This window comes from Azolla caroliniana, unplaced genomic scaffold (assembly GCF_043228905.1).
Source record: "Azolla caroliniana isolate FFs.n. ecotype wild unplaced genomic scaffold, voAzoCaro1.0.p SCAF_292, whole genome shotgun sequence".
Taxonomy (NCBI): Eukaryota; Viridiplantae; Streptophyta; class Polypodiopsida; order Salviniales; family Salviniaceae; genus Azolla; species Azolla caroliniana.
Genome location: NW_028230727.1, coordinates 14285 through 38747, shown reverse-complemented (window position 1 = coordinate 38747; position 24463 = coordinate 14285). Strand labels below are relative to the sequence as shown.

Genomic DNA, 24463 nt, shown 5'->3' with positions numbered 1-24463 from the left:
AAAAAGCACGGGAACTATTCAAGAAAATGAGATCCGAGGGCATAGAACCTGATGTAATAACATGGAACTCACTTATAGAGTGCCATTTTAGGGCAGGTGAAACAAATATGGCATTGCAACTCTTTTCTACGATGAAAGAAGAAGGATGTAAGCCGAGTTCCCACTCTTACAACATTCTCATATATTGGTTAGGGTGCCTAAAGTGTTGGGACGAACTCAAGTGCATTCTTGAAGACATGAAGGGCATTGGCATTGTTCCAAATGCTGTTACATATACTACATTAGTTGATGTATACGGTCAATCTGGGAGATTTCAGGATGCCTTTGAGTGTTTGGAGACGATGAGAACACGATCATCAAAGCCTGAAGCAAGTGTTTATTGTGCATTAGCAAATGCGTATGCTCGACAGGTATGTGAATTTTGTACTGCTTATGTTTATAATGATGTGTAATAGAAGTACTCTAGAATAATTGCTTCCATATATCCAGCGCGAATATATTCTTCATGACAGTGCCAATCACTTTTCAATAAGTGGTAGAATCCTGGTTTGTGAACTTTCTTTATGAGTTTACATCTCCTCATAATCATTGCTAACCAATTTCTAAAAACCTTCCAAACACAATGCCAAGATTATTTATATTAATATAAAGCTGAAACAAACTCTTAAATTGCAGGAGGATTGGAAATGCTACAAGAGAAAATGTAGTTTCATATGACAAATGGTGAGAACAAGAATTGGTAATGGTTGGCAAGAAAGAAAGAAAGACATATTAATGTGTTTTAAGAGTGGCCTATGAGACTGAACACGAGATTACATCTTAAAATGCTGTCTTATTTCTGAGAACAACAAACCAAATTAAAGGCTACACAAAAATCTAGATAACTAGGCACTTAAGATTCGAAATTTCAATAGACTGAAACGTTCGCCTTCAAAATATTTCCATCCTTGTCCGATTCAATATGGAGAGATCTCCAATGTGAGGGTGCTGGGTGATAATGGTCTTTATTTGTCGTTAAAGAAGGTGAGGGAGCTGGTTCAGATGGCTGTGTACAATGTGTATGACTCATTGCTATTGCCTGTTCTATGGACTGTTTCGAGTGTTGTGGTCGATATCCCACTTGTGTAGCCCTTGATTGACCTGTAGTGTGAGGAAGGATGAAGTCAATGAAAGTTGTGATGGCTCTTCATTGATGAGTTGTAGTTGCATTCTTGTCCCTCAACAAATTTTCTCTATGGCCCTTGAGTTCTAGTAAGAAGCGTCCCAAGCACGGTTGATCTTTATATTCCATTGCCGTTTTTTGTAGGCTGGAGCCTTGTTTGAAGAGGCAGTGGCACCACCCTCTTATTTTATAAAAAACAGCAGAATGGCAAGCATAACATTTTTCCAAATCGAACCTCAAAGGCAGAATTGGCAGATCCATTTATGCATAAATTTATGTGACTCATTGCATATTTACTGGGATGCCAAGGGCTTCAAGTCATTGTATGAGCCGATCAGGTAGTACAACGTTGAAGGCTCTGAGTTTGTTCGCAGTTTGCATGAAGCTATGAGGATGTTTCTATTTTGAATCTAGGTTTTGTGATATGCTTTTCAAATCACCTGTTTAGAATCATGGGATTAATCAAATACTTTTGTTGTTTGAAGCAATGTTAAGCAATGTTGGATGTTGTGTTTGTTTCTTTCGTTTGCAATAAAATCTGATGGCGTTTGCATTTGTAACTCCTTGGTTGTTTTATTATTGCACAGGGACTTTGTGAGCAAGCTATGGCCGTCTTCAAAAAAATGGAAGCCGATGGCATTGGGGCAACTATAGTCATGCTGAATTCCTTGTTAAACTCCTTCAGTGTAGCAGCTAAGCCAGAAGAGGGATTGTCTGTGCTTGATTACATGCTTCAAAATGTAAGCTCATCCAATTTCCTTGATACTAAATGTCCTTATTGAAAATTGGAAGGGGTAATTATGGATTTGAATTTATATAGCTTTACTGATAGTAAATAATTTAATCTAGGGTTCTTGATATGTGGAAATAGAAGTGGGATGGAAAATTTGGAAGCCATATGGGAATGATGCTTAAGCATATACATTATATATTTTTATTCTTTGATTTTAAATATGTTTAATTCTTAAATTTAGAGGGCAGAAAGAGAATAGAAAACGGGGAAAAACTGGGAAATTTAGTAAAAAAATAAAAAATTGGGTCTTGCTTGTCTTAATTATGCATTCCGAAAAGGCGACTTGAAACAGCAGATGACATCCCCTGTGACTAATGTTTAGGAAGCATCATCACCTACCCATCATGGACAGCTTATGGTAGCTTTTAAAGCAGAGTAAATTCTAGACAAAACAATGCCCTAAACCCTGCTCGCAAGGGGTGATTGGAATCTGATGTTGACATGGCAAACTTCATTGGTTGCAAAGAAAGGGCAGAACTTGTAGTTTCTAAAAATGCCTTGCAGGATCACAAGATTTAAAGGTAAATACATATTAAAAAGCAGCGAATTTGGACTTAAACTTGTACGCAACCAAACTTCACCTTTCTCCACTGAACCGCTTTGGCATCCTCCTCTTGTGAGCATGAAAAATGTTTTTGACTTCTTTAATATTGAAAGGTTATTGTCTTTTGACCTTGGTTGAATTGTATTTGAATGGATTGAAATTTCACATGCTATTCCATCGCCCATAAAAGGTTCACATTGATGATGTTAATCTTCGTTCTCCTTTGGCCTCTTTGTGGAACAATGATCTCTAAGAGCAAACATGGAGGGTTGGAATCTCATTTTCTGGTTTCTGAACTAATAATAATAATAATGTTCGCAAGGTTATTTTATTGGGAATGATAATAATGTTGTGATCCTGTAAAAGAAGGAATAGACTGGCATTGTCAAAAAAACTGAACACTGTCTTAAGTTTCTCAACATAATTCGACTGAACAGCTTGGTGGCAACATTTCACTAGTTTGCATGTAAAAGCTAAATGCAAATTCAACTTGACTATGACTAGGGCAGAAATGATCCTGATGACTAGTTCGTTGTCTCTTATATGATTATGTGTTGCAGATTAAAAAAGAACTTAATTTCAAGAGGGTACCAATATGTCAAATGTATTTGATAGCTTAGACCTGACACTGGTTATTTGGAAGAAAGCGCAGATATTAAGACGGTCTCATGTAGTTAAATTTATCAAACTTTGCTGATATCTGAATGGTTGGTTGGATTAGGGAATGACGCCAGACCTGGTGACGTATACAACCCTAATGAAGGGCTTCATCAAGGCTGAGAAATTTGATGAGGTATGATGTGGTGTGCAATACCAAAAGGATAGTGTGAGGAGATTTAATGTTAGTATTTGGTGGTGTTCAATATAATAAGGATACTGTAATGGTATTTAAGGCTAATCTTGATTTTATCCCAGGCTGTGCTTATTTATGACAGAATTAAACAAGCTGGCCTTACTCCAGACAAGAAAGCCAAGGACATGCGTCGATTTATCACAAAATATGCTACAAGAACTAATAGACCACAGCTAACATGATCATTTCATGGGCGAATGAAAGGTACGTTTTTATAACTGTATCTTCAATTTCTATTTTGTGTCTTCAGAATCCTAATGTCCATCATTGTGATTTTCGTTTCATTTGGCATTGTAGGCATTAGGGAAGCTTATGCTATCATGCAAGAAAGATATTAGAGCTTTCTGATGTTTTGGGTCCCAATCAGCTTTAACATCTTTAAGTAAAAACCAAATGTTATTATGTCTACCTGTCATAAGTCTGTTTCCTTGACCAGATAATATGATCTCTTGGATAGGACCGAAGTCATTTTTTGGAGATAATGACTAAAAACCTTATTTCAGTATGGGCGACATTGGAGGGCGTGGATGGTTTTTAGTACATCGTGTGCAGTGCATTTGAAGGTCACAAATGATGGATCCTACAAAGGACGTGATCCCTGATCTGTTATAGTCTTGTGAAAAGATTGGTCTTCATATTACTTTGTCAGATATGCAATCACGTGGTGCCCTTGTATTTTGGGATAAATCACATTCATTAACTATGGTTGACCGAAGGGAAGCCATAGTGATTTAATCATTTATTGATTTGTTACACTCTCCTTGGAAGGAAAATTGGGAGAACCTAAGTTTTCCTTTAGAAAAGAAAAATTTCAGGTGCAAACAATTTGTGACATAAACATCTGCTATTTGTTATAATAGAAATTGCTACCATCTCTGTTTTGATGTGATTAATGAACGTCATCAAATTTTAATGAATAGATTTTGTGGTTTTTGTGTTTATACATTATCTTCATAAACGATGAGGCAGACCATGAGGTGGGGTCTACATGCTCGACAAATTGCTAGTGCTGGATCTATTGTAACCCCTTTGCAATATCTTGGTTGGGACCCCTTGATTGACTTGTAGTATCAGTAGAAATGATGGTGCTAAAGAAAGTTGTGATTGTCCTTTGTTAAATTGACTGGCAACATCTCTCAATGTCGCTTGAGTTCTAGCAAGAAAAGCCTCACCCAAATACTATAGGCACTCATATTCTATTACTTTCAGTGTTTGGCTGAAACCTTACTTGTTTCATAAAAAACAACACAAGTGTACTTTAGATTCCACTCCTTGATGACACAATTAGAAAATTCCTTCTTTTAGAGGTATTCGTACATACCTCAACCTCTAACTAATATGAAAATATTTGCAATTGCCCTATCACACTTGGTAATGCATAGGATAGATTATAGGGTTTGATCAGGAATCCATCCTTTGATGTATGTAAAAAGTGTCTTATTTATAGTGGGCCATTTTCTTTCCAAGAGATGCAATGGGGCTAATCCATGTTATCTTGTTTTCCAACTTTTTAATATCAGTCCGGATCACTCTATTCTTTACCACTTTAATCATGTTTAGATGGGTACAACCCAAACTATATATTGGAGTGGGGGGTAATGCATTTGTTTTTATGCCATGTGACTTGAACATTGATGTGTTTCAGCATATCAACAATGACAATCTCCATATTCACAACTAGTTGATTTGATGATATTGTTAACTTTTTGGCCCATTCTTTATCCAAAATTGAGGATCCAAAACTAAGAGGATCCTCCAACTAGTGGGACAAAAAGTTAACAAATCTCCACCTTGCCAAACTTGAGTACCTTCGTTTAGGGAGCTCCCAAAACCATTGGATATTGGTCACTGATCGAAATAATACCTTGATGATTAATGGGGGCAGCCCCCATATGTGCCCGGATTATATCATGGGGCACAATGCTTTGCTCCTTAGCATGCAAGCAATGATTGAGTCTAAAGATCTGTCTAAATATTTCCATTTATTTGCCTCGTTGAGACTTGAACACTAGGTTTCTACTCCATAGACAAGAGTTGGTGTGACGAGTGTATAAAAAATAGCCACAATTTAGATAGTGGCTTTTGGAATTGCAAATGTGTACATTACCTTTTAGTTGCACCAAGGGTTGCATGACCACAAGAGGGTCGAGTGGAAGTATGAGACTTAAGGCTCTTTGAATGTTAACTCAATTCAAGCTTGAGTTTTCTTAACTGGTTTGAACTCAGTTTGGTTTGGTGAGACAGATAGAGAGAGAGGTAACATATCCCTACATAGTCCCAAGAACTCTTAGAGAGAGAGAGCAAGAAAGATGCCATTTCAAAAGAAAAACATTGAACCAGAAAGTATTGGTTTAGCTCATAACTACTTCAGGTTCAATTCAATTCCCGTAAGGTTTGAATTCCCCTAAACTGGTTAATAAGTATCCAGTTTGGCTTAAACAATGCTAAATTGGTTAAGCCAAAACCAAACTGTTGGTGATTCCTAATTGTGAGAGCTCATCTAGTTTATCTACCTTTAATTAGCTATGCAGATGACCATGCTGTTCCAATCCTAGATTTCAGGATGGTGATATTGAGGAGCAACCTACCTTCTTTGGCTCAATGATCACAGACTCCCAATTGATAAAACCAGTTCCAAACTGGTAGTTTTGCACATTCAACGCATGCTAAAGACATGGGTGGTGTGCCATTTCTGCTTCTAAATGGCCCTAACCCCATCAGTATATCTAATTAAGCCAATTAACGACTTGACCATCCACACAGGTAAGGTATTCATTTCATTTTGCTCATGTTGATGCTTTCTCCTCTTTTTGGTACGACCATGGGTTAGAAAGGGCTTAATTTTGGACATCAATAAGACAGTGATAAGGACAAACATCTTTAATGTCAGAGGCAAATGAAGTAAAAACACGTTAAGGTAACAGGAATTATCTAGGCTTGACTTTCTACCTACCATTACATTACCTCTCCTGACTTCCATTGTTATATGCTACGTAACTCCTCCCTTCAGTCCAAACGAAGAAGAATTACGAATAAGTGGATGAAAAAATGGTTGGTTCTATCACTAGTAGTATCCATTGGTTCCTCAATCTCCTTTTTTCTATTCCATTATTTCCTTGAACTAAGTACTCCCCCCAGCACATTCTACAAATCCATTCTTTACCCAAATGAGCACAAGACGAAGTTGCAGAAAATATGGAACATTATCGCATTACTTTACGTAAAAAGCAACATTATGAATGAAAGTTTAGATCGAGTGCTTCCTTCAAAAACAGATTAGTATTTCATCAGATGCAGAAACCTTTCTTTGATTAAAGAGAACTTTCTGGTGAGTTTAGCACATTTCTTCACTAGTGCTACAAAACTTGATATGTTTTGTATAACAAATCCCCGTATCTTAACTGTTGCTTCTTTTAACTTTGATTTCTTCCTCCCAGCATATGACACTCAGTTTACTTTTGGCTTGGTTCGCCTTGGCCTCAGCCATAATAAAACAATAATCACTGACATGATGATACCAATTCCTGTGTACATTTCGTATCCCACTGCTAGATTGTGCTGCTTAGTGCAGAGAATTGGGTGAAGCTCAGCAACAGTTGCATTGGTAGCTCTTACAAACCTGGGAACAAGCCAAATGAAATCATATAAATGTAGTACGTGAAAATAAGTTCTTTTAAATGTAGTATGTGAATATCACGAAATGCCCAAGATAGCTTAACGTCTTGAAGATTCAGGGGATTGGCTTTCACTTAAATTCTCACAAATACCTTGTTGATGCATCCTCAAGAAGATGAAGCACACGCAATGCATCTCCATAACGAAGATCCTCCATGCTTTTGGCAATCTTTAGATGTCAACACAACAGAAAGGAAAATCAGAAAACATATTTCCTTCAAGTGCACTTGCCATGACCAATTAACTTACCCTCTTCCATAGGTTGATGACTGTATTATAGTTGTTAAGAAGAATATGCTCCTGCCCTCTGAAGGGTTCAAATGATTCCTTGTCTGTTTTTGTCAAAGATTGAAGCCATGTATTCGATTCTGAAAATGTTTACAAGATTCAAAAAACATTTTTCCCTAAAGGATACATGTTGGCTCTTTAGCAAGTTGCTTGATCGCCTCATTCATTCTTTCAACTGATTCATCCAATGTCGTTATGATGTAACTTCTCATCATAGCATCTGACTGAAAAAGAGAGACACGCCATCCTGATGCTGTGCTGGAAAATGGGTGACAGCCTACTGCCCATCTCCAATCCTGTAGAACAAGATCAAGTATTAGCCTAATCATAGTTATCTGGTAAGTATAAGGGATTCATAACACAAACCTGATCTCCACTACTGTGGGCTTCACTATAAGCGAAGTGAGAAGGCAATAATCCAGCTATATGCTCAGCTGTTGCTGCTACTGCATCTTTTAGAGGACGGCTGTCATTCATTACAGTACATAGATACAAGAGTTTAAGTATTATTAGTACTTAGAAGGACATAATTAAATTTGGACCTTGTAATTTATTTGGCTGTTTAAAACAGACCTGAGGTCCCAAAGAATAGGTTTCTTGTTGCACTGGAGATGGCTTGCCCATGAAGCTTGACTAGATTGCACCACCACCACCATATCAGGCAATGCCTTTGCCACATAGTGCTTATCGATAAAAAGAGGCTCACCCTGCTGTATGAACCAAAAGATGGGCACCTCCAGAAAAGTTCTCTCATGTCCTAATAAAGGGCAGTGCAACCTTCTAGCAGTCAAAAGATGGATTCGAAGTTGTAAAAGGTCACATTGCAAAAACTAGTAAATTATTTTGGATATTAATATTACACTACCTAGCACTGAGCCACTCCCACTTAAATGTTGAAGCTGATGCTGTAGAATCAGAGAATCGAGATATAATCGTGTTGTGGTCTTGTGGGTACCATTAACTAGTAGAACAGGCACAGCAGCTGCCCTTCTGGCTACAGAAAATGCCATTGACAAAGCAGTATCTTCAGACAAAGCTAGCCTGTAAAATCAGGCACAAGAAAGTTTAAACCTCAAACTTGCTGCATAATAAAAAATTCAAATGTAAAAATATAAACGTAGGAAATAAATCTGAAGGCCAAATCATGTATGTATTTCTCTTTTCAATTGAATATGTAGAAAACCAAACATGATTGCCAAATGCACTCGAACACAAAACTCATTAGTAAATGTGTTATTTTGAATATGAGAATGCCACAATAATTTTATCAAAAAACTTCTCTTTGAAATCCAGTTGAGCCATTAGTCATACATGTGAGCAGAAGTTTGTGAGAATAGAGCTTGAATCCATGCAGAGACCGGAGAAAGATAACATTTCCCCAAATACATCAAAAGAGGTTTGCAAGTTTGAATCGCAGATTTGACCCTCCAAATCCTTGTTTATGAGCGCAATGTCCATAAAAAGATGTGGATTTTTTGAGTACTTTGACACTGTACCATTGCACAGCTTACAGATCGACTAGACGCCCTTTTGAGTCCCAATAGATATACACTAGGGAACCTATGTTCTATATGAATCAGTGTCAGGAAAAGTGCAATAGCTTGTCAAAGGTTGTGTCTAGCAGGATTGGAGTAAAACAAGGATGACTACTCGCACCCGCTCTCTTCAATCTAAATACAGATTTGTTGGTCAACATTGAAAAATTGTGTTTTAACGAGAACAGAACCAGAATGTTTTTGGGCGAAGAAAAGGTGGCATATACACTATCCTACACATATCTAGGACCAACATTCATGAAGCGTCTGTTTTCCTTACAAGGGGAAGCCTGTGCTCAACTTTCTCATGGATATCCAGCAATTGGTACCACTTAAGGACAGTGTGCACATATACAGTCCCAAGAACCACAAACTACATTGTTACACCAAATCTTCTATACTGAGTGCATGTACAGTCATACAAGCTGTTTGGCAGGTTTCCGTCATGGCAGTTGAGCACCATAGCCTATGTGAACCTTCTTTGCATGCAATTATTGCATGGTTTTCTTTGTCCAACATGCAATTTTATTGTGACTTATGTACAATTACCCAATGCCAAAAAGGGAAAAAGAAATATACATTCGTATAGAATATTGCACTTTTTGACCAGGTGCAATGACTCCAGCCAGAGCTTCTTTGAACAAGCTGACATCCATAAGTAACAAATCCTTGTGCTTGACTTTCTGTAACAATAAAGAAAGAAAGAAATATTAACTTCTTTAAGAGGCCACAACAGTCTTTGAGACTGAGTAGCAGTACATCTTAAAATGTTGTTCATCTTTGAGAACCATAAACCAGAATAAATATAGTGTGAAGGCACACACATGTCATTACTCATTTCATCATGATTCATACATAATTAAATTACAAGAACCCACACACATGTAGATATGGACCATACAAGAGGTTCTAGAATTTCAAAATATGAAGCTGCCTGGAATGAAATGATAGAAGAGAAATGAGACAGAATTAGGAATTACAAAATGGTTGTTCCTTGTAATTATCTTATCATCATTAATTATGTTATCCTCATTTATGATGGAATCCATAAAGAACTTCAAAATCCATCTTTATTAAGAAAGCATCTCGTACACTTATCATGCAAATCCCAGCTATGCTCTTGCTTATACAAACAAATCTTAGTCAAATATTGTTTAGTTCAATATCCATCGAACACCAAATCAGTCAAGTATCCTAATTCCAATAACTGTACAGAGTATATACAATTCCTATAAATATATTAGCTAATAAAAGCCATGTGTAATGAGCTACTACATTTGAGTGTACTAACAGACAAAGTCTCAAAGGGGCCAGATGGAGAATAGGCGAATATGCCACTGGGTAGTAATGAAACTTTGTCATGTTTCCTGTGCTGCCTTTCCTGAGCCAGCGGAAGCATCCCACTGAATCCTCTATGAGTGAATAATCTTACCTAGAATATTGAGTACAATGCCTCTTCCAAACACACCATAAAATAATACTGGATACTGTAGAGAAGATAATTCTATGCTAGTGATCTGTTAGTTTAAAGGTAGTGTATCCAGATTGTCAACAAAGAGATGCCTGTTTCCGATCTTCTTCTTTTTTCACTCATCCTTCTCATCATGTGTTCCGAGCCACTTTTGACTTATCCAATTATCCAATGATTTTTTTGCATCCAATCTATTTTATTTCTTGTATACGTGTACTATATGGACATCATTTTAACATTCATAATTCTTCTTTGACTCATGTGCTACTCAGGCATCATTGTTTTAACATGACCCTTGGTGCCGTATTTTAGTACAACGCAGTTATGCGCATTCCAATCGATGATTGTGTCTTCATATTCCCCTTCTGTACTATATGGTAGTATGCTACATGTAAGGGGCAAGGGATTTGCTTTCCGAACACTAGATTGTGTGTTTCATAGTACAGCCTACTCATATGGTGGTTGATATAAAAAATTTGAGAGTGGATTTCCCTCTGTATGAAATTGAGATTTAGTTTTTGACATTTACATGGTCTGCCTCTTTCTTTTGCATTTGGCACTCACATATACACAAAAAGTTGGGAATTGTGGTGTTTGTGGTTTTATTTCTGGTCCCCCAAATGTATATTAATGTGGAATGCTTTTATTCCTCAGAAAATGTAAAGTCTTTTTATACAGAGTGCATCACAATGAAATTTCATACAGATTCTAGTTCTCAAAAAGAGATAATAAATAGATTATGCATAGAATCAGTTCTAATAATCATGAAAATAACATCAAGTATAAGGGAAACAATACAAATGTTACTTGACTTCTACATTATCACATGTAAAGGTAGCTGAAATCCATGTAACTTACCTCTTGAGTAATTACATAGATTTGGAAGTCAATCTTCTCATAATAATGAAATGCACCATCTGCAGTTGATGGTGTGATGACATGTTTCATAGAAGACCATAATGTAGCTGCCAAATTTGCAAGAAACCAATCTCGAGCAACTGAAAAGTTACCAATCTGCTGCAAAATGTATGTTTAGATAAGTTATCTTCAAAAACCCATATGCCGAAAATAAATCCACAGAGAACACATCCAATCTTTGTTGGAGGGTGACAGCTCCCCATTCTGGATTGACCGATGCTAGAGATCTTTTAGAGACAAAAGTTACAAGATATCTAACTAGAGAATCTTACATGTGCCGAAAACCAGATTCTTTTAGTCTCTTCTAAACTTATTTACTTAGTAATATTTATTTTATTTTGATTTGTTGTTCTCATAGACGAGACAACACTTAAGGTGTAATCTCTTGTTTTGTCTTATAGGCCATTTTGGCCTCTTAAAAGACATTAATATATCTTTATTTCTTTCTTTCTCCTGTCTACCGTATTCACTCGACTTTTTGAACTAGCCACTACATCATACAGCATTTACTACATTGCTCTTTTCCCTCCACTCTCCCACTACAACTCATTATGAGCCAGGAATATTTTACAAATGCATATGATACAAAGAACACTCTCATTTTTGTATTTAAAGTCTTTGAGCATCACTAAGAAACATAGTTCTTGTTTTAGTTTATCTTTAAGCTGTTGCTAGACTCTTAGGCACCTTACAAATGTTCATAGCAGTTTTCTCACAAATTTCATGATTATAAAAATAGAGAATTAGCGTAAACAAAGCCGACACACCTGAACATCATGGGCATCGCTGAAGAGATTCCATCGCTCTATTCGTTTCAATGCCTCTTCTGCCTTTCTCTTGTGAGCTTCTTCTACATTTTCCTGTTGCAAAAATTGTAGTTCTTCTTTCAAGTCCCCCATTCTCTCTTGAAGTTCTGCATGTTGAATCATGTAAGTAAAAGACAAGTTGTTCAATGAATGGTCATCTAAGTAAACTTTCACAAGCTTCTTGAAGAGAAAATTTGTGTCACCACTTTTTTAAGGTTATTAAATTATTAATTTTAGACTGTTGCCACGAATAATCAAACAATTCCGTTTAAAATAATGCCAGAGATGCAATGAGCATCAATCTCTGGCAGTATATCCCGAAAGTTAATGTCATGTATGGTATACATCTCAACAGAGTTATCCTTATAAACAAACCTTGTAGCAAATGTAAATCGTACATGTGTGTCATCTAATAGTTTCTTATCTTAAATAATGCAACTTTCAATCCCCATTAATATAGTTTGTTTTGGCTTAGGCAGTATAAAGATTCAAGTTCTTTTCCAAATGTCAATCTCACAATAGTCATTGCTTGAAGTTGTGAGGATTAAAAAACACTTACAAGTCGCAAAATACATGTGCACAACTAAATACCAGACATTCAAAGGTACTGCTTGCTGAAGCATTATAATAATCACATCACACTTATACAGAGGTCAAAAAGTGCGCACAATATCATTTTATCAGATGATTCATATACTATATAATAAGGAATCGCTTACTCCTCTATAGTGCCATTAGAGTAAACTATTCAAAATATATAATAAACCAATTGTGGATTTTGTCAGATGTTTGTCGATCTGTAAGTCATATATTTTCTAGATTTAATGGATGAGAATACTATCAACCCCGCATTTTCATCAATTTATATCAACATAAATTAATAGTCTTATTTTCAAAGTTGTGTATTTTGATTAGCTGTTCTCCAAGATGAGACAACATATGGAATCTATTACTTGATCTTAGGGGCAATTTTGATCTCTTGATAGACATCAATATATATTTCTTTCACCAGAAAACTTTCTGCAAAATTTAGTATCACTATAATTTCCACTGCTAAGTAACTTTTCTTTGGCTGTTGGCTTACGTATCAGTCTTTATAATGGACTAGACAATCCAAATATTTAGGAATAATGCATGTTATAATTTTTGACATTGTATTCAGTGTAATTGGCATGCCTACAATGTCTTATTTGGGCCGTTACAATATATACATTACATGGGTCAAGTAGTAGCTACACCCTTGCAGCATATGATCATCACAATAAGTCAGAGAACCTATCTTCATATAAAAACATTAAAAATAATATAAAAAATTGTATGAAAGGAAATTTGCATCGATGATACCATCACAAAGTGCAACTTTCACTCTTCTTCCTTCACAGTGTCTTTGAGAGAAGACTTCATAAATGTCTATCTCCGCAAGGAGTGTATCAACTGCATGGGGAGATTCCTGCACAATCAAAAGATTGCAGGAGCTAGTTATTTGACTCAAGCACCATGTAAATGCGTTAGAGATGACTTGAAAACAGCATATATGGGCATGTTGACAATTTTAAAAGATATTTCCTAAAAATTGTTTTTCTAAACAATATTATTTATAAAATATTGCCGTGGAAAACTCAGGTGCACAGGAACCTTTGATGGGAGTTTTAAATTCAACAGTGCATTCAACATTACCAGAATAAAATAATGTTAGTTTTAAATATAAGTGTCTTTCTTCTTCATTTAAACATTACACAAATGTGCCTTTGCATATGAAAGCCTTCAAATATTTTTAAGAGTGATCTAGCATCTATTAGTTACCCCCACGAGTGGGACAGGAAAGAGTGGTGCAATTAATGATGTACACAGGTTAGCCATATGGATTAACATATTGAATTATAGGAATTTTACAGACAGCTAGGGTTAGTTCTTCACTTCACTGAGTTATATCTATACCTGCATGCTTAGAAGTATCTGTTTATTTATTCCTATGTTTAAATATTGACATCCTTCTTCATCTTGAATTAAAAGAACTCTTGCATTGCATATACATGTGATTCTTAAATTAGTTTGTAAGTTACCTCGTCAAACACTGAAAATCTTTCTTCAACAAGATTGGAAAGATCATCATGTGCCTCATCTTCAGAAGAATCTATAAATAGAATAAAATTATAATGATACATAAGCAACATTATACTACTATCTAAAGGCTATCAGAATATACCATCATTACCAGAAAGGGTTGCCAGCAGGTTATCGACAGAGGGTAGAGTATGTTCTGTTCTTACACCCACACCACCAACAGATGGACCCCAAGAAAATGGTCCTGCACTTAAATCAATAAATGCCCACCTGCAATCGAAGTGAAGAATAATTTCATTGAGAAACATCAATGCATCATTTGAAACGATCAACCACTTTATCATTATACATAGATGGCCAGACAGGTGAGAGGTCAGAGTAGAGAATGCATTTTAAACAATCAGATTCGAGGTTTCAACTCACAGACAATTTTATTTTTCAAAACATAATACCTCGGGGGAATTCAAAGCATTCAACGCACCAATTGAGAAATGTGAATAAAAAATAGTAGGCAATTGACTGCAATGATATGAACTATGTTGTGTTGCCAATGGCACACGATCGGAAACCACCTCCAAAGCAAGTAACTTATCTAATGTATAATAAACACAAAGAGCGTATTTCGAACTCAATACCCTTCCTCTTTGAAGGAATATAAGTATCACTAAGATAACTATTTCATATGTTAAAAACATACTACATTCTTAAATACATAGTCAATAAAATTATTGTAAGTCAGCTGAAGCATGAGCACTAAGTGGTGACAATCTATTAGACCTTAATGCATGTGAGACCCTATATAAAGGTGTTCTCATCTTATATTAAAAGGGGGAAGAGAGAAAACAATCAATATCCATGTCTCAAAAAATAAAAGAGCAATGTGGTGCAAAAAATCTCAAAAGGAGGGTTGAAATTTGAAGTTTAAGTTCACATAAATTAATATAATCATATCTTCTTTCCATTCGAGTATATTTATTTAAGTCGTTCAATATCTATAAGTTAGAAATTTTAATATGTATAAATAAATAGATAAATATTCAAGGATTGTTTTGGTTTATTGGTGGAGATTATTTAATCTATCGCAAAGTTTGTGGGTTCAGACCTATCTTGATAAAAACAATCCTTTTGAACCATCTTTTAGAGGCCCAGTCCTTCTCCGCGCATGTATGACACGCACTTCACGACAGCAGAGAGTTGAATTCATGGTTTAAGAGCTTTTCCTGCCATTAGATAATTTATACTCGCATGCAGTGTATCAAGATAGTCTTTGATCAAATTCGGTTTGAAAACTTTGTAGTACGAATGGCATGGCATAGCATTTCTGTTGGATATCCTATTCATTTCCAATCTACCATAAATCGGCATCTATGTATCAACATTAGATTTGATATATCGACTCATAAGAAATGAGAGAATTTATTTATTTTAAGCCAAAATACAGTGTAAGAAAGAAAGTAATATTCTCGCCTACGAAAGCCCAAAATGACCAGTGATGTGTTACAGTAATGTCGCCTACAACTCCTATGACCAGCCATGAACGCTTTTATCTTTTTGAGAAGAGTGAGGTTGTGGATGGGCTCCCTGAGGTCATGACCATTTTGTGTGACAGAGTGTTGTAGCTCTCCTGCCATAGCAGGTGCTTCCCTCGCTTCAGAGGCCTCTCAATTCTGGATCGACCTAAAAAACTTTTGATTTTTTGTTCTCAAAGACAAGACAACACTTACAATGTAATCTCTTGTTTGGTCTTATTGGCCATTTTGGCCTCTTAAAAGACATTAATATTTCTTTCTTTCTTTCTTTCTACCCTCTTCAGGCTGCACATCAACAGGGTAGAGGAATACATCTGATGTGGAGGCGGCAAGAGAATTGATTCATGTCTTTTATGCTGATGACAGAATCTTGGTGTCAATATCATGCAGGCTGCAACATCTCAATGCCCTATGGCTTTCACAGGGCAAAAAGAGTTTTGGTAAACCTAGGAAAAACTAATATCTTGATCTTTCATAAATCCACATCGACTTGCAGTCCCCCCATCATCAAGGTAAGTTGACGTAGAGGCTTCCTATGGATATCTAGGGAGTCACATGTACACGAACAAATGAATGCTTCTCTATAACCCAGGTTGCCAAGGATCAACTCAAGCCTTATGCCACCTTAGCATGATACAATGCCACAAGGCACACAAGCATGGTAATTCAACACCACAGTCAACCCTGCTCTCATTTACAATACAGCTGTATGGGCTCCAAGCCTCCCCATGTACATGTGGACACAACTAGAGAGTTCACTAGTAATGATGTTGACATGGATGATGCACACAAAGCATCCACACCACATGAAATCATTTGTGCTGAATTGGCAACACCCATTATGATGGTAGAAGCATTATCCCAGATAGTGTGCTTCATCAACCAGATTCAAACCATGCCAGCTCAAAGAATTACACTGAAGCATCAATGCAAATGGTGACAACAGAACATGCAGAAGAATCATGGTATTCACAGTTGATATGGCCTCAACATCGAGAACTTTCCATCCTTTTGATATTGTACAACTCTACAAAATGACGAATGAAAGAAGATATTATGGCAAGATCCATGGCAGGTTTATACCTAAAAGACTTGGGTCACACCAATGGTGCCTCTTCCCCTAAAGATGGCCTCCCGCGAAGATAATTTTATTGACTTTTCAAAGGATGGATTCATACACAAACTGAGGGACATGGACATCTACATGCCACATAGTGCTTGCAAGAAATAGGCCAACTTACAGTTTACACCGACCAAATAGAGATTAAAGCAGGACAAGCCCTTCACATACCTAGAACTGAAAGATGTATGTCAAGGAGAAATCAAAAGCAAGGACCATCTCATACATAGGTGCCCAGCTTACAAGCACGTCTGAGAGAAATATGCTATTCTATACATGAGCTCCTTCATTTGACAAAACAAATAGGGAAGAAGTCGAATGTGCTCAAACTTTAAAAGCATATGACTTCTTCCATAGCTCCACACCTCTACTAACAATGTGCCAAGGAGTCAACATAGAGCAAGAAAAGGAATGCCGAGAACATAGACCATGAGTACTAGAATACAAGGCACATGGTTCATACCATCAGCAGATCATGGAAATTCATTGCTTTCCATGTTTGATCTGCATGAGGACACCAAACTGCAATTGTTCAACTTTGTCATAGCCTTGTTCTACTGCACCAACCTCGGATACAATGTCCAATCATCACTATTCAAACCATTCATATTAGTTATGCAGTTCATGCTAGTATCCCATCTCCAAAATCATTTTGCCAGATGTATTAAGATCACAATCATGAAACGGTAGGAAACCTAGAGCTTTTATTTTTGTTTCAGTATCAACAACATGAATTCACTCATATTTGTAATCATGATTTGTCTCGTAGACCAACTTTGGCCTCTAGTAGACATTAATATATATTTCTTTCTAGGGTGGCTCTGCTAGGGCATGTTCTACTATGTGTTGAGTTCGGGGGGGGGTAGACATGATGGGAGCTATGAAGAAGTTAGTGATGGTTAACTTGGAACCAAAACTGCATGCAAATTAGACTGTTTTCTGCTGCCCTCAGCAACCAAAACTGTGGTTCTGTAAAAGTAATATGTCGTCTCACATAAAAACACAGGTCACATGACAATCACAAAAACCCCTGTCAGTTATTGAACTGGATTCCAGATTTATTGATTATGCTAAGAATGCGATGAAGATCATATCCACTTAAGTTCTTTGTTGGCACAAAACACCATTTCTATGATGTGTCAAGGTACCACCATTACAGAACCTTCACCAAATTTAATATGAGCATAGTAATGGCACCTTGACACGTCATAGGAGTGAAGTTTTGCAGACGGAGAATTTGATGTGGATATGATCTTCCTCACATTCTTAGCATAGTCAATGAATCTAGAATCATATGCAACCGCCCTTTTACTAAATAAGAAGGAAGAAGAATATGATGAAGGCAGTACTTATATGTGCATACATACACACTCACAAAGATATTTATTATTTATTTATTTTATATTTATATTTATATTATACCCACAGACCAAATAATGCAGTCTTTTTCCACTCAAAAAAAATGTGACTTTCTGTGAAATCTCATGAACACAACCTTTCAATGCCAACCCAAGTATCAACAAGACAATCTGAATGAAGACCAGCATTTTCCTCCAGGCTTAACTCCCGTTGAAGGGCCAAAGCTATGTCTGAACCACTCTTATGTAATACCTGCACAACCACTTTACATGAACACTATACCATGTTGAATTACTCATATAAGAAATAAAAGTTCGAGAATCCTAAAGTCTTATCAACTAAAGAAGTGAATAAAGCTTCCATATAAAGGACATTATTTTATTGTAAGTGACAATGTAGTTAGAAAATGTGTTCACTCAAGAATGAGTTACCTCCTGTGCCTTTGCAATTACAATTTCTGCACCAGTTTTATCCTGCAATGATGTTTCTATCGTTTTCAAAGCATCAAAAGATGCATCAATCCAATGTTCCTGGGATAAAATTACCACTTATATGTCAACAGTTCTGTAGATACCAAGGACAGTATAAATCAAGATTTCTCAATTACCATGTCTGCTTTCTCCACAGTTGACCAAGCAAACCTCAGCATAGGATGGTGTTCATACAAGGGACTCGTCTTTCTTTCCATGTCTATACAAAACTATTTTTATCAACCTGAACAACTCTTGTCAAGAGTTTACAAAATTATTTTGTGCTCATACCTAGTGGATTTGAGATTTTCCCAGACTTTGATTTAATAACAGCCAGCCGTGCTTCGTTATCCTGACATCCAAAATAAAATACTCCTTCAGAGGGCCTAAATACTATAACCTTGATCCAAAAATAAACACAAAGAAACTCTAACTAGCTAGCTATTGATCATCAATCACTGTATGTACAATTTATTTATAACCAACACATAGAGAGAGTGAAAAAAATGTGTCATTGATGAGCTGAGAGGAGAAATGAAGTCTGCTGTATTTTACCTCCTTCAGAAACCGTATCTCTGTATCAGATAAACCTTGCCTGTATAAAATGTGTCAAAGCTATTAAGATCCACTTGTCACAACTTTAACATCCTGCTTTACATTTGCTGCTCTTTAATCAGCATTATCACTTGCCTAAGCTTACCTATAACCATAATGGGCACGATTTGGATTACGTTTTGGATTCAAAATGAAGATATTGTATGCATTCCCAAGTTGCAAATAATGCACCAAGCTTGAGAAAATATATGAAATACTGTCAACATCAACTTGCCATTGGACATCTGAATCAGGCCTGCCAGATCATATAAAGAGAAATAAATAAATAACACAGCACCCAACACAAAAAATATGGAGCTTCTCAGATGACAGGAGACATACCTAGCATCCTTTAAGTCTTCCTTCCGTGACAGAACCTTCAAGGCATATTCAAATACTGCTGTAACCTTATCTGACATTTCAATAGCATGGACAGAATAACTGCAAAAGACCAACTATGTTTTAACATACCCAACATTTGCTTAGGCACACAAATGGAACTATGTTCTCTTTACTTGTAATGAATATGACTAATAAGTGGAAGATGATGCCGCTGCTCTCCGTCAGCTCTTTGTCTATAAAATGGTGTAAGTGATTCTCCCACTTGGGGAACTCGTGTATGATCCAGCACATGGTCTATCTGATTGAACCATCGCTCAAGCTCTTCTTGTCCAAGTCTCACATCTTAAAACAAGAAAAGGAAGTTAATGCATAGACTATAAATATTCACTTGTAAAACCCAAATCATGCAGCTGCTCTGGAAATCAAATCAAGTAAATGAGGAAAAAATTTAAAAGGTAGTATTTAAATGCATATATATTAAGTGTTCTATTGTCTATTAGAAAATTGAAAATAATGGTGTTTTCATAAATGACAAAAGAAACATTTTACAATGAAAATGAAAATACAAAGACAAATAGTTGAAAAGAATCCTAGATAACAAAATATCACGAGTCAAAATATTAAACAGAAAACAAATCTACGCTAAATAAAAGCAAAGGGAATCATATTATGGTTATGCAATCCAGCTAACACTTTTTCAACATAGATAGCATGGTTGATATTAACTGTACAAGAAATCCATCAAAATTTTCATGTGTCCAAATTATGAGGATGGTACAAAAGGAGTATGCAAAGCTGCAGACCTGACTGCAAGAAATTGTCATTGGGTTTTTACCACCATGTAACACAACCACATGTAATTTGGCTGCAAACAAAATCAAAGGAAAGGCAAGAGCGTCCCTAAGATACGATAAAGCGTGCCTTATTGTATCTATTCCATTCCGCTAGTTAAGGCATTCCATTGACTCCTCATGGTCTCTTCCAGATGCACCACCCAGTATTTGAGTGCAACATCTCTTCCAGGTATGCCACAAGGTGATGATGGGCATCTGACTAATCACAAGGCAACACATCCATATTGCATCACATAAAATAGCAAAAAGATGAGAGCTGCTGAAGTCCCACATGAGACAAATGCATATCCAGTCTATGCTGCAACCGCAGTACTGTTCCCCAAGAAAGAAAACATGTATGAAAACCTGAAAGTGGAAGAGCCGACCATCCAACACGTGTGGGATGCAATCTATAATCAGTCTGCAACTCTAGCACATGGTTATCACGCCTACTTACAAGTGGAATCGTCTCCAACCCTCAGGGTCGAATACTACCATAAATACTGCATGTGCAGCACGCTAGTGGAAGTGAACTTCTCCAAAAATGATTGAGAGATTCATTAACAACTCCTGCAAAAAGCCAATGTCCTAACTGTGGAAATTTCATGATGTTCTCCTATCAACGTGTGCCTCTTACATCCAAAACATGGCAGAATATGCAATACAAAGACATGCTACATCCACTCAACTTGATCCATATATGAAACTATTACAGCATGAGATACAATAATTTCATGTGTTGAGAGCACCAAGATCAGCTTACAGATAAGCTGGGCTTCTTTCACACAATTCTCTTTGCAAACAAAATAATTTATGGCTCTAGTTATCTACAAGTACATCAGAAACTTCCTAAGTAGTATGATATCTATACCCTTTTCAAGCAATATCAACTAGAAAATAGACTAAAACTTTAGCAAGTGCTTTTCTAAATTAATGTCTTTCAATAACATGGACAAAGGATTGTTCTAACAAATCAGAGATCCCTTTCTCAAAAGCAAAACAAAGAGGACTATTAATATATGAATGTCACATGAGAAATTTAAAACTTGTTCATTCTATAAAACATATATGCTCTAAATTTTTCTGCACATAAATGCCAACAACATATACATATCTGTAACTCATAAACTCACAAACAAGAAAGATTTATCCCAGTGCAGTCCAAGAAAAAATTGCACTCATAATTTACATATGTATTCCATACCTGTACTAAAATGCAAAACGAAATAGACTGTAGATGTAATGAGAAAGCAACTGTATCAATGTTAAGAAAGAGACAAGCAAACCTTGGTTTCCTTTGCCTTCAAAGCCTACAAAAATGAAGTTAACTGGTAATGGCAAATAGATGGACTCCACCGGTACCAGCTTCAGGTAATCTGCTACAGATGCTGTAGACAATGCAAGTACACTTGAGCAAAAACAGCTACTTTTATAAGACTAGATCTCTGAATCAAGTATTGAGCAACTAATGTATTAGTGATTAGAGATGACAGTTTTCTCACATGAAAAAACAGCAACAAGTAAAACAAATGTATTGATAAAGTCTCGGTGTATTGCAATATGCCAGAATTTCTTTTCTTCTATTGTCTCATTTTTATAGTTGTTACAATGCTACAAGCAACTGGAGATCCATGAATGCACAAATGTGAAAGAACATCTCTTCAGCTAAGACTTTAAATCTGAGCAGAAAGAACCACTTGAAGGTATGTCCAGCACCAGCTGTAAATTTTTTCTCAGGTTCATGATAACAAAAACAGGATTTTTCCTAATTTGATTATCTTCCACAAAAAAGATTAGAGTTAACCCTTTTTTATGCATCATATTATTTAGGTCCATAAGCACAGATGATGTCCTAGGAGACCAATCCTCGCTTTTTTTCATTCTCAGGCTCACCATCACTGGTTCCTCCATTTCCGAGCTTGGTGGTTACAGATAAACTTTAAAAGCCTTGCAACTTTAAAAAGTGAACAAATTGGAAGAGAATTTCCATTACTCTGAAAACAAATTAAATTTTCACCAGTGTAGAGAACATGTAGAACAATTTAATTTAATAACACCCCACAACAAGTTTCATGGTATCTGTAGGACTGCTTAGCCCTCAACAGAAATGCTTATGAAGTAGAAGTGTCCATGAGACTGTACCTGCAGTTGTAAAATTTGAGATGGCGGCCTTTGTGGACTTGGGATCAGGTCGCTCCAAGTCATCGAAGTCTATTCCAAAGAAAAGACATGTGTTAAGAACATACAGATGCTTTATCTCCTCTACACATTGAGGACTGCCCGTATGGTTGCAAAGGATGACCACTGATTCATTAACCACAGTTGGGTCCCTTTACCTGCCTGCATCACCTTTTCACTCCAAAACTTATTCTTTTCTCTCAAATTGAACAGCGACAAAACTGGGGATGAGGATTTAAGCCAGCCTCCATTAGCAGGCCGTTCAATGGCAGAAACCTTGAGAGAGAAGAAAAACAAATAAACAAAGAAATATGTTGCAGCAAGTGAACGTGAATGGAGTACAGAAAATGCAGTGTACGTTATTTTAAATTCTAAGCCTGAAATAAACGGATATGATCTCTGCAAGAGACAACTGTTGAGATTGCATATGCGTTATTTACCTCTGATGTGGAGAGAAGAATTGTGATGAGCAGAAGCAGAGGCAAAGGCAGAATGGAGGAGACGGAGCTCCGCTGCTTGCCCATATCCAAAACCATTCCAATCCGAACTGCAGTTCCCGATCCAGGGCCTGCTTTCATCGATCTACAGACCTGTGTCCATCACAGTCTCCTCGCCAGTACTTTTGATCTTTAGGAATGGCTGAACATACTCTGTTTCTGGGTCCTTTTGTTTTGTAGTGGAGTATATTGAAGCACAAAGTGAATTGCATAAGTGGTTTGAGAAGAGATCATTAATGAAGGGCTCCTTGTATGATCAAACTGCAATTTACTTTTTGGCACCCGGTCACATGCATACATCATTGGTTTAGGACGTTAATGACGGCTTCATTGTAAGATCATCGGATTAAGCAATGGATTAATAACATCTTTCGGATATAATAAGTTGATTGCAAACAGATAGTAAAAGTGTTACATATGACATGTTGATCAATCATAGATAATGAAAGTGCTAGGATGCAGTAAGTTTATTTAATCAGCTTTTGAGTAGGATTAGTGAATTAAGAAATTGGTTAACAAAATTGTTAGTATATATAATAAGCATATTAGTGAATTAAGAAATCAAATAATGAAAGTGTTAGGATATAATAAGCAGATTATCTAATGAAAGTGCTACAGGATAATAAGTGCATCGATCATTCAAATTTGGTGGTGTTTAGGATACTAGATAGACTGTTGGATTGGAAGCAAATTAATGGATAATAATGGTTGGATCATTATGCATCAAAGGATTTATTAAATCACAATTCATTCAGGGAGCATTTGGTGTGTTTTGAGACTTCGTTAGGGTTATGGAATAACGCAAAAAATAATTTTGAGTTATTTCAATTACTTATTTGAGAACTTGAGATCAATTAAAATCTATGAGTTTTTGCGATATCATTACTTTTTAACAAGTTTAACATGGTATTTAGGTGAGTAGTTGATAGAGATGAAACTTTCATACCTCTCGTTTCTATTGCTAAAGTATAGCGAACATTGAAGCATATTTCTAAAACATAAAACCTTTATATATTATACTTAGAGACCTCCATGGATGTTTAAAGGGCATGCTGAGTTTAGTTGTCTAGCCTTATGAAACAGTTCTAAATGCTCATTTAAAGAATTTAGAGTAAGTGAGAAATTGATTATTGTAGGAATTGAAACAAACCCATAAGGACGTAGGATATGCGATGGTCCAAGAGACTAACGAGTTCAGTTATATAAAGGGAACTTGCTACCCACTTTAATACAATATCTCAAGAGGCTTTGACTCGTTATCAGTGAGGCAACACTCTTGTCTTCTAGGTTCACTAAATAGCTAACTTCCAAGGATCACACAAGACCATAATCCACCAATATAGGACATAGATGGGGTTTTGTGTTAAACTCTATCTAGTTCTTTGCTAGAGGGTGATTTGACATGTTATGCGTTTGTAATCCATTGTTTTAT

General features: G+C 36.4%; 2 protein-coding genes and 1 long non-coding RNA gene across 6 annotated transcripts; 1 reads left to right on the top strand and 2 right to left on the bottom strand.

The window, feature by feature from the left end:
• Window positions 1-6: 6 nt before the first annotated feature.
• Window positions 7-4241, top strand: LOC147848625 (uncharacterized). Of its 3 annotated transcripts, none has more exons than XM_087338300.1 (5): window positions 7-410; window positions 1750-1902; window positions 3221-3292; window positions 3415-3556; window positions 3810-4241. In XM_087338300.1, the coding sequence occupies exons 1-4, from the start codon at window positions 27-29 to the stop codon at window positions 3532-3534; spliced, it is 729 nt and encodes a 242-aa protein (XP_087194426.1). In that variant the 5' UTR covers window positions 7-26; the 3' UTR covers window positions 3535-3556; window positions 3810-4241. The 3 variants fall into 3 exon arrangements, with proteins under 3 accessions (XP_087194426.1, XP_087194424.1, XP_087194425.1); XM_087338298.1 differs by having other exon boundaries at window positions 3789-4241; XM_087338299.1 differs by having other exon boundaries at window positions 3650-4241.
• Window positions 4242-6644: 2403 nt separating this feature from the next.
• On the bottom strand, window positions 6645-23219 carry LOC147848623 (uncharacterized). Of its 2 annotated transcripts, none has more exons than XM_087338294.1 (25): window positions 22975-23219; window positions 22693-22810; window positions 22499-22567; window positions 21643-21744; window positions 19697-19865; window positions 19524-19622; window positions 19288-19437; window positions 19143-19182; window positions 18879-18939; window positions 18725-18807; window positions 18549-18647; window positions 18254-18369; window positions 14261-14379; window positions 14109-14179; window positions 13390-13495; window positions 12007-12152; window positions 11180-11338; window positions 9430-9533; window positions 8181-8356; window positions 7889-8072; window positions 7682-7781; window positions 7443-7611; window positions 7277-7359; window positions 7120-7196; window positions 6645-6971 (listed from the first exon to the last, which is right to left on the bottom strand). In XM_087338294.1, the coding sequence occupies exons 1-25, from the start codon at window positions 23110-23112 to the stop codon at window positions 6800-6802; spliced, it is 2910 nt and encodes a 969-aa protein (XP_087194420.1). In that variant the 5' UTR covers window positions 23113-23219; the 3' UTR covers window positions 6645-6799. The 2 variants fall into 2 exon arrangements, with proteins under 2 accessions (XP_087194420.1, XP_087194421.1); XM_087338295.1 differs by having other exon boundaries at window positions 11180-11335.
• LOC147848624 (uncharacterized) lies at window positions 14386-17613 on the bottom strand. Its single transcript, XR_015531901.1, has 3 exons — window positions 17222-17613; window positions 15241-15329; window positions 14386-14701 (listed from the first exon to the last, which is right to left on the bottom strand). It is a non-coding gene; the product is annotated as an uncharacterized LOC147848624 (long non-coding RNA).
• Window positions 23220-24463: the final 1244 nt, after the last annotated feature.

Coding starts and splice junctions, on each gene's coding strand:
- LOC147848623 (XM_087338294.1), bottom strand. CDS start 23,112: ATGAAAGCAGGCCCTGGATCGGGAACTGCAGTTCGGATTGGAATGGTT. Junction 18,940..19,142: donor AGATACGGTTTCTGAAGGAG/GTAAAATACAGC, acceptor TTTGGATGTCAG/GATAACGAAGCACGGCTGGC. Junction 11,339..12,006: donor GCGATGCCCATGATGTTCAG/GTGTGTCGGCTT, acceptor TACATTTTGCAG/CAGATTGGTAACTTTTCAGT.
- LOC147848625 (XM_087338300.1), top strand. CDS start 27: ATGAGATCCGAGGGCATAGAACCTGATGTAATAACATGGAACTCACTT. Junction 1,903..3,220: donor TTGATTACATGCTTCAAAAT/GTAAGCTCATCC, acceptor TGGTTGGATTAG/GGAATGACGCCAGACCTGGT. Junction 3,293..3,414: donor AGGCTGAGAAATTTGATGAG/GTATGATGTGGT, acceptor ATTTTATCCCAG/GCTGTGCTTATTTATGACAG.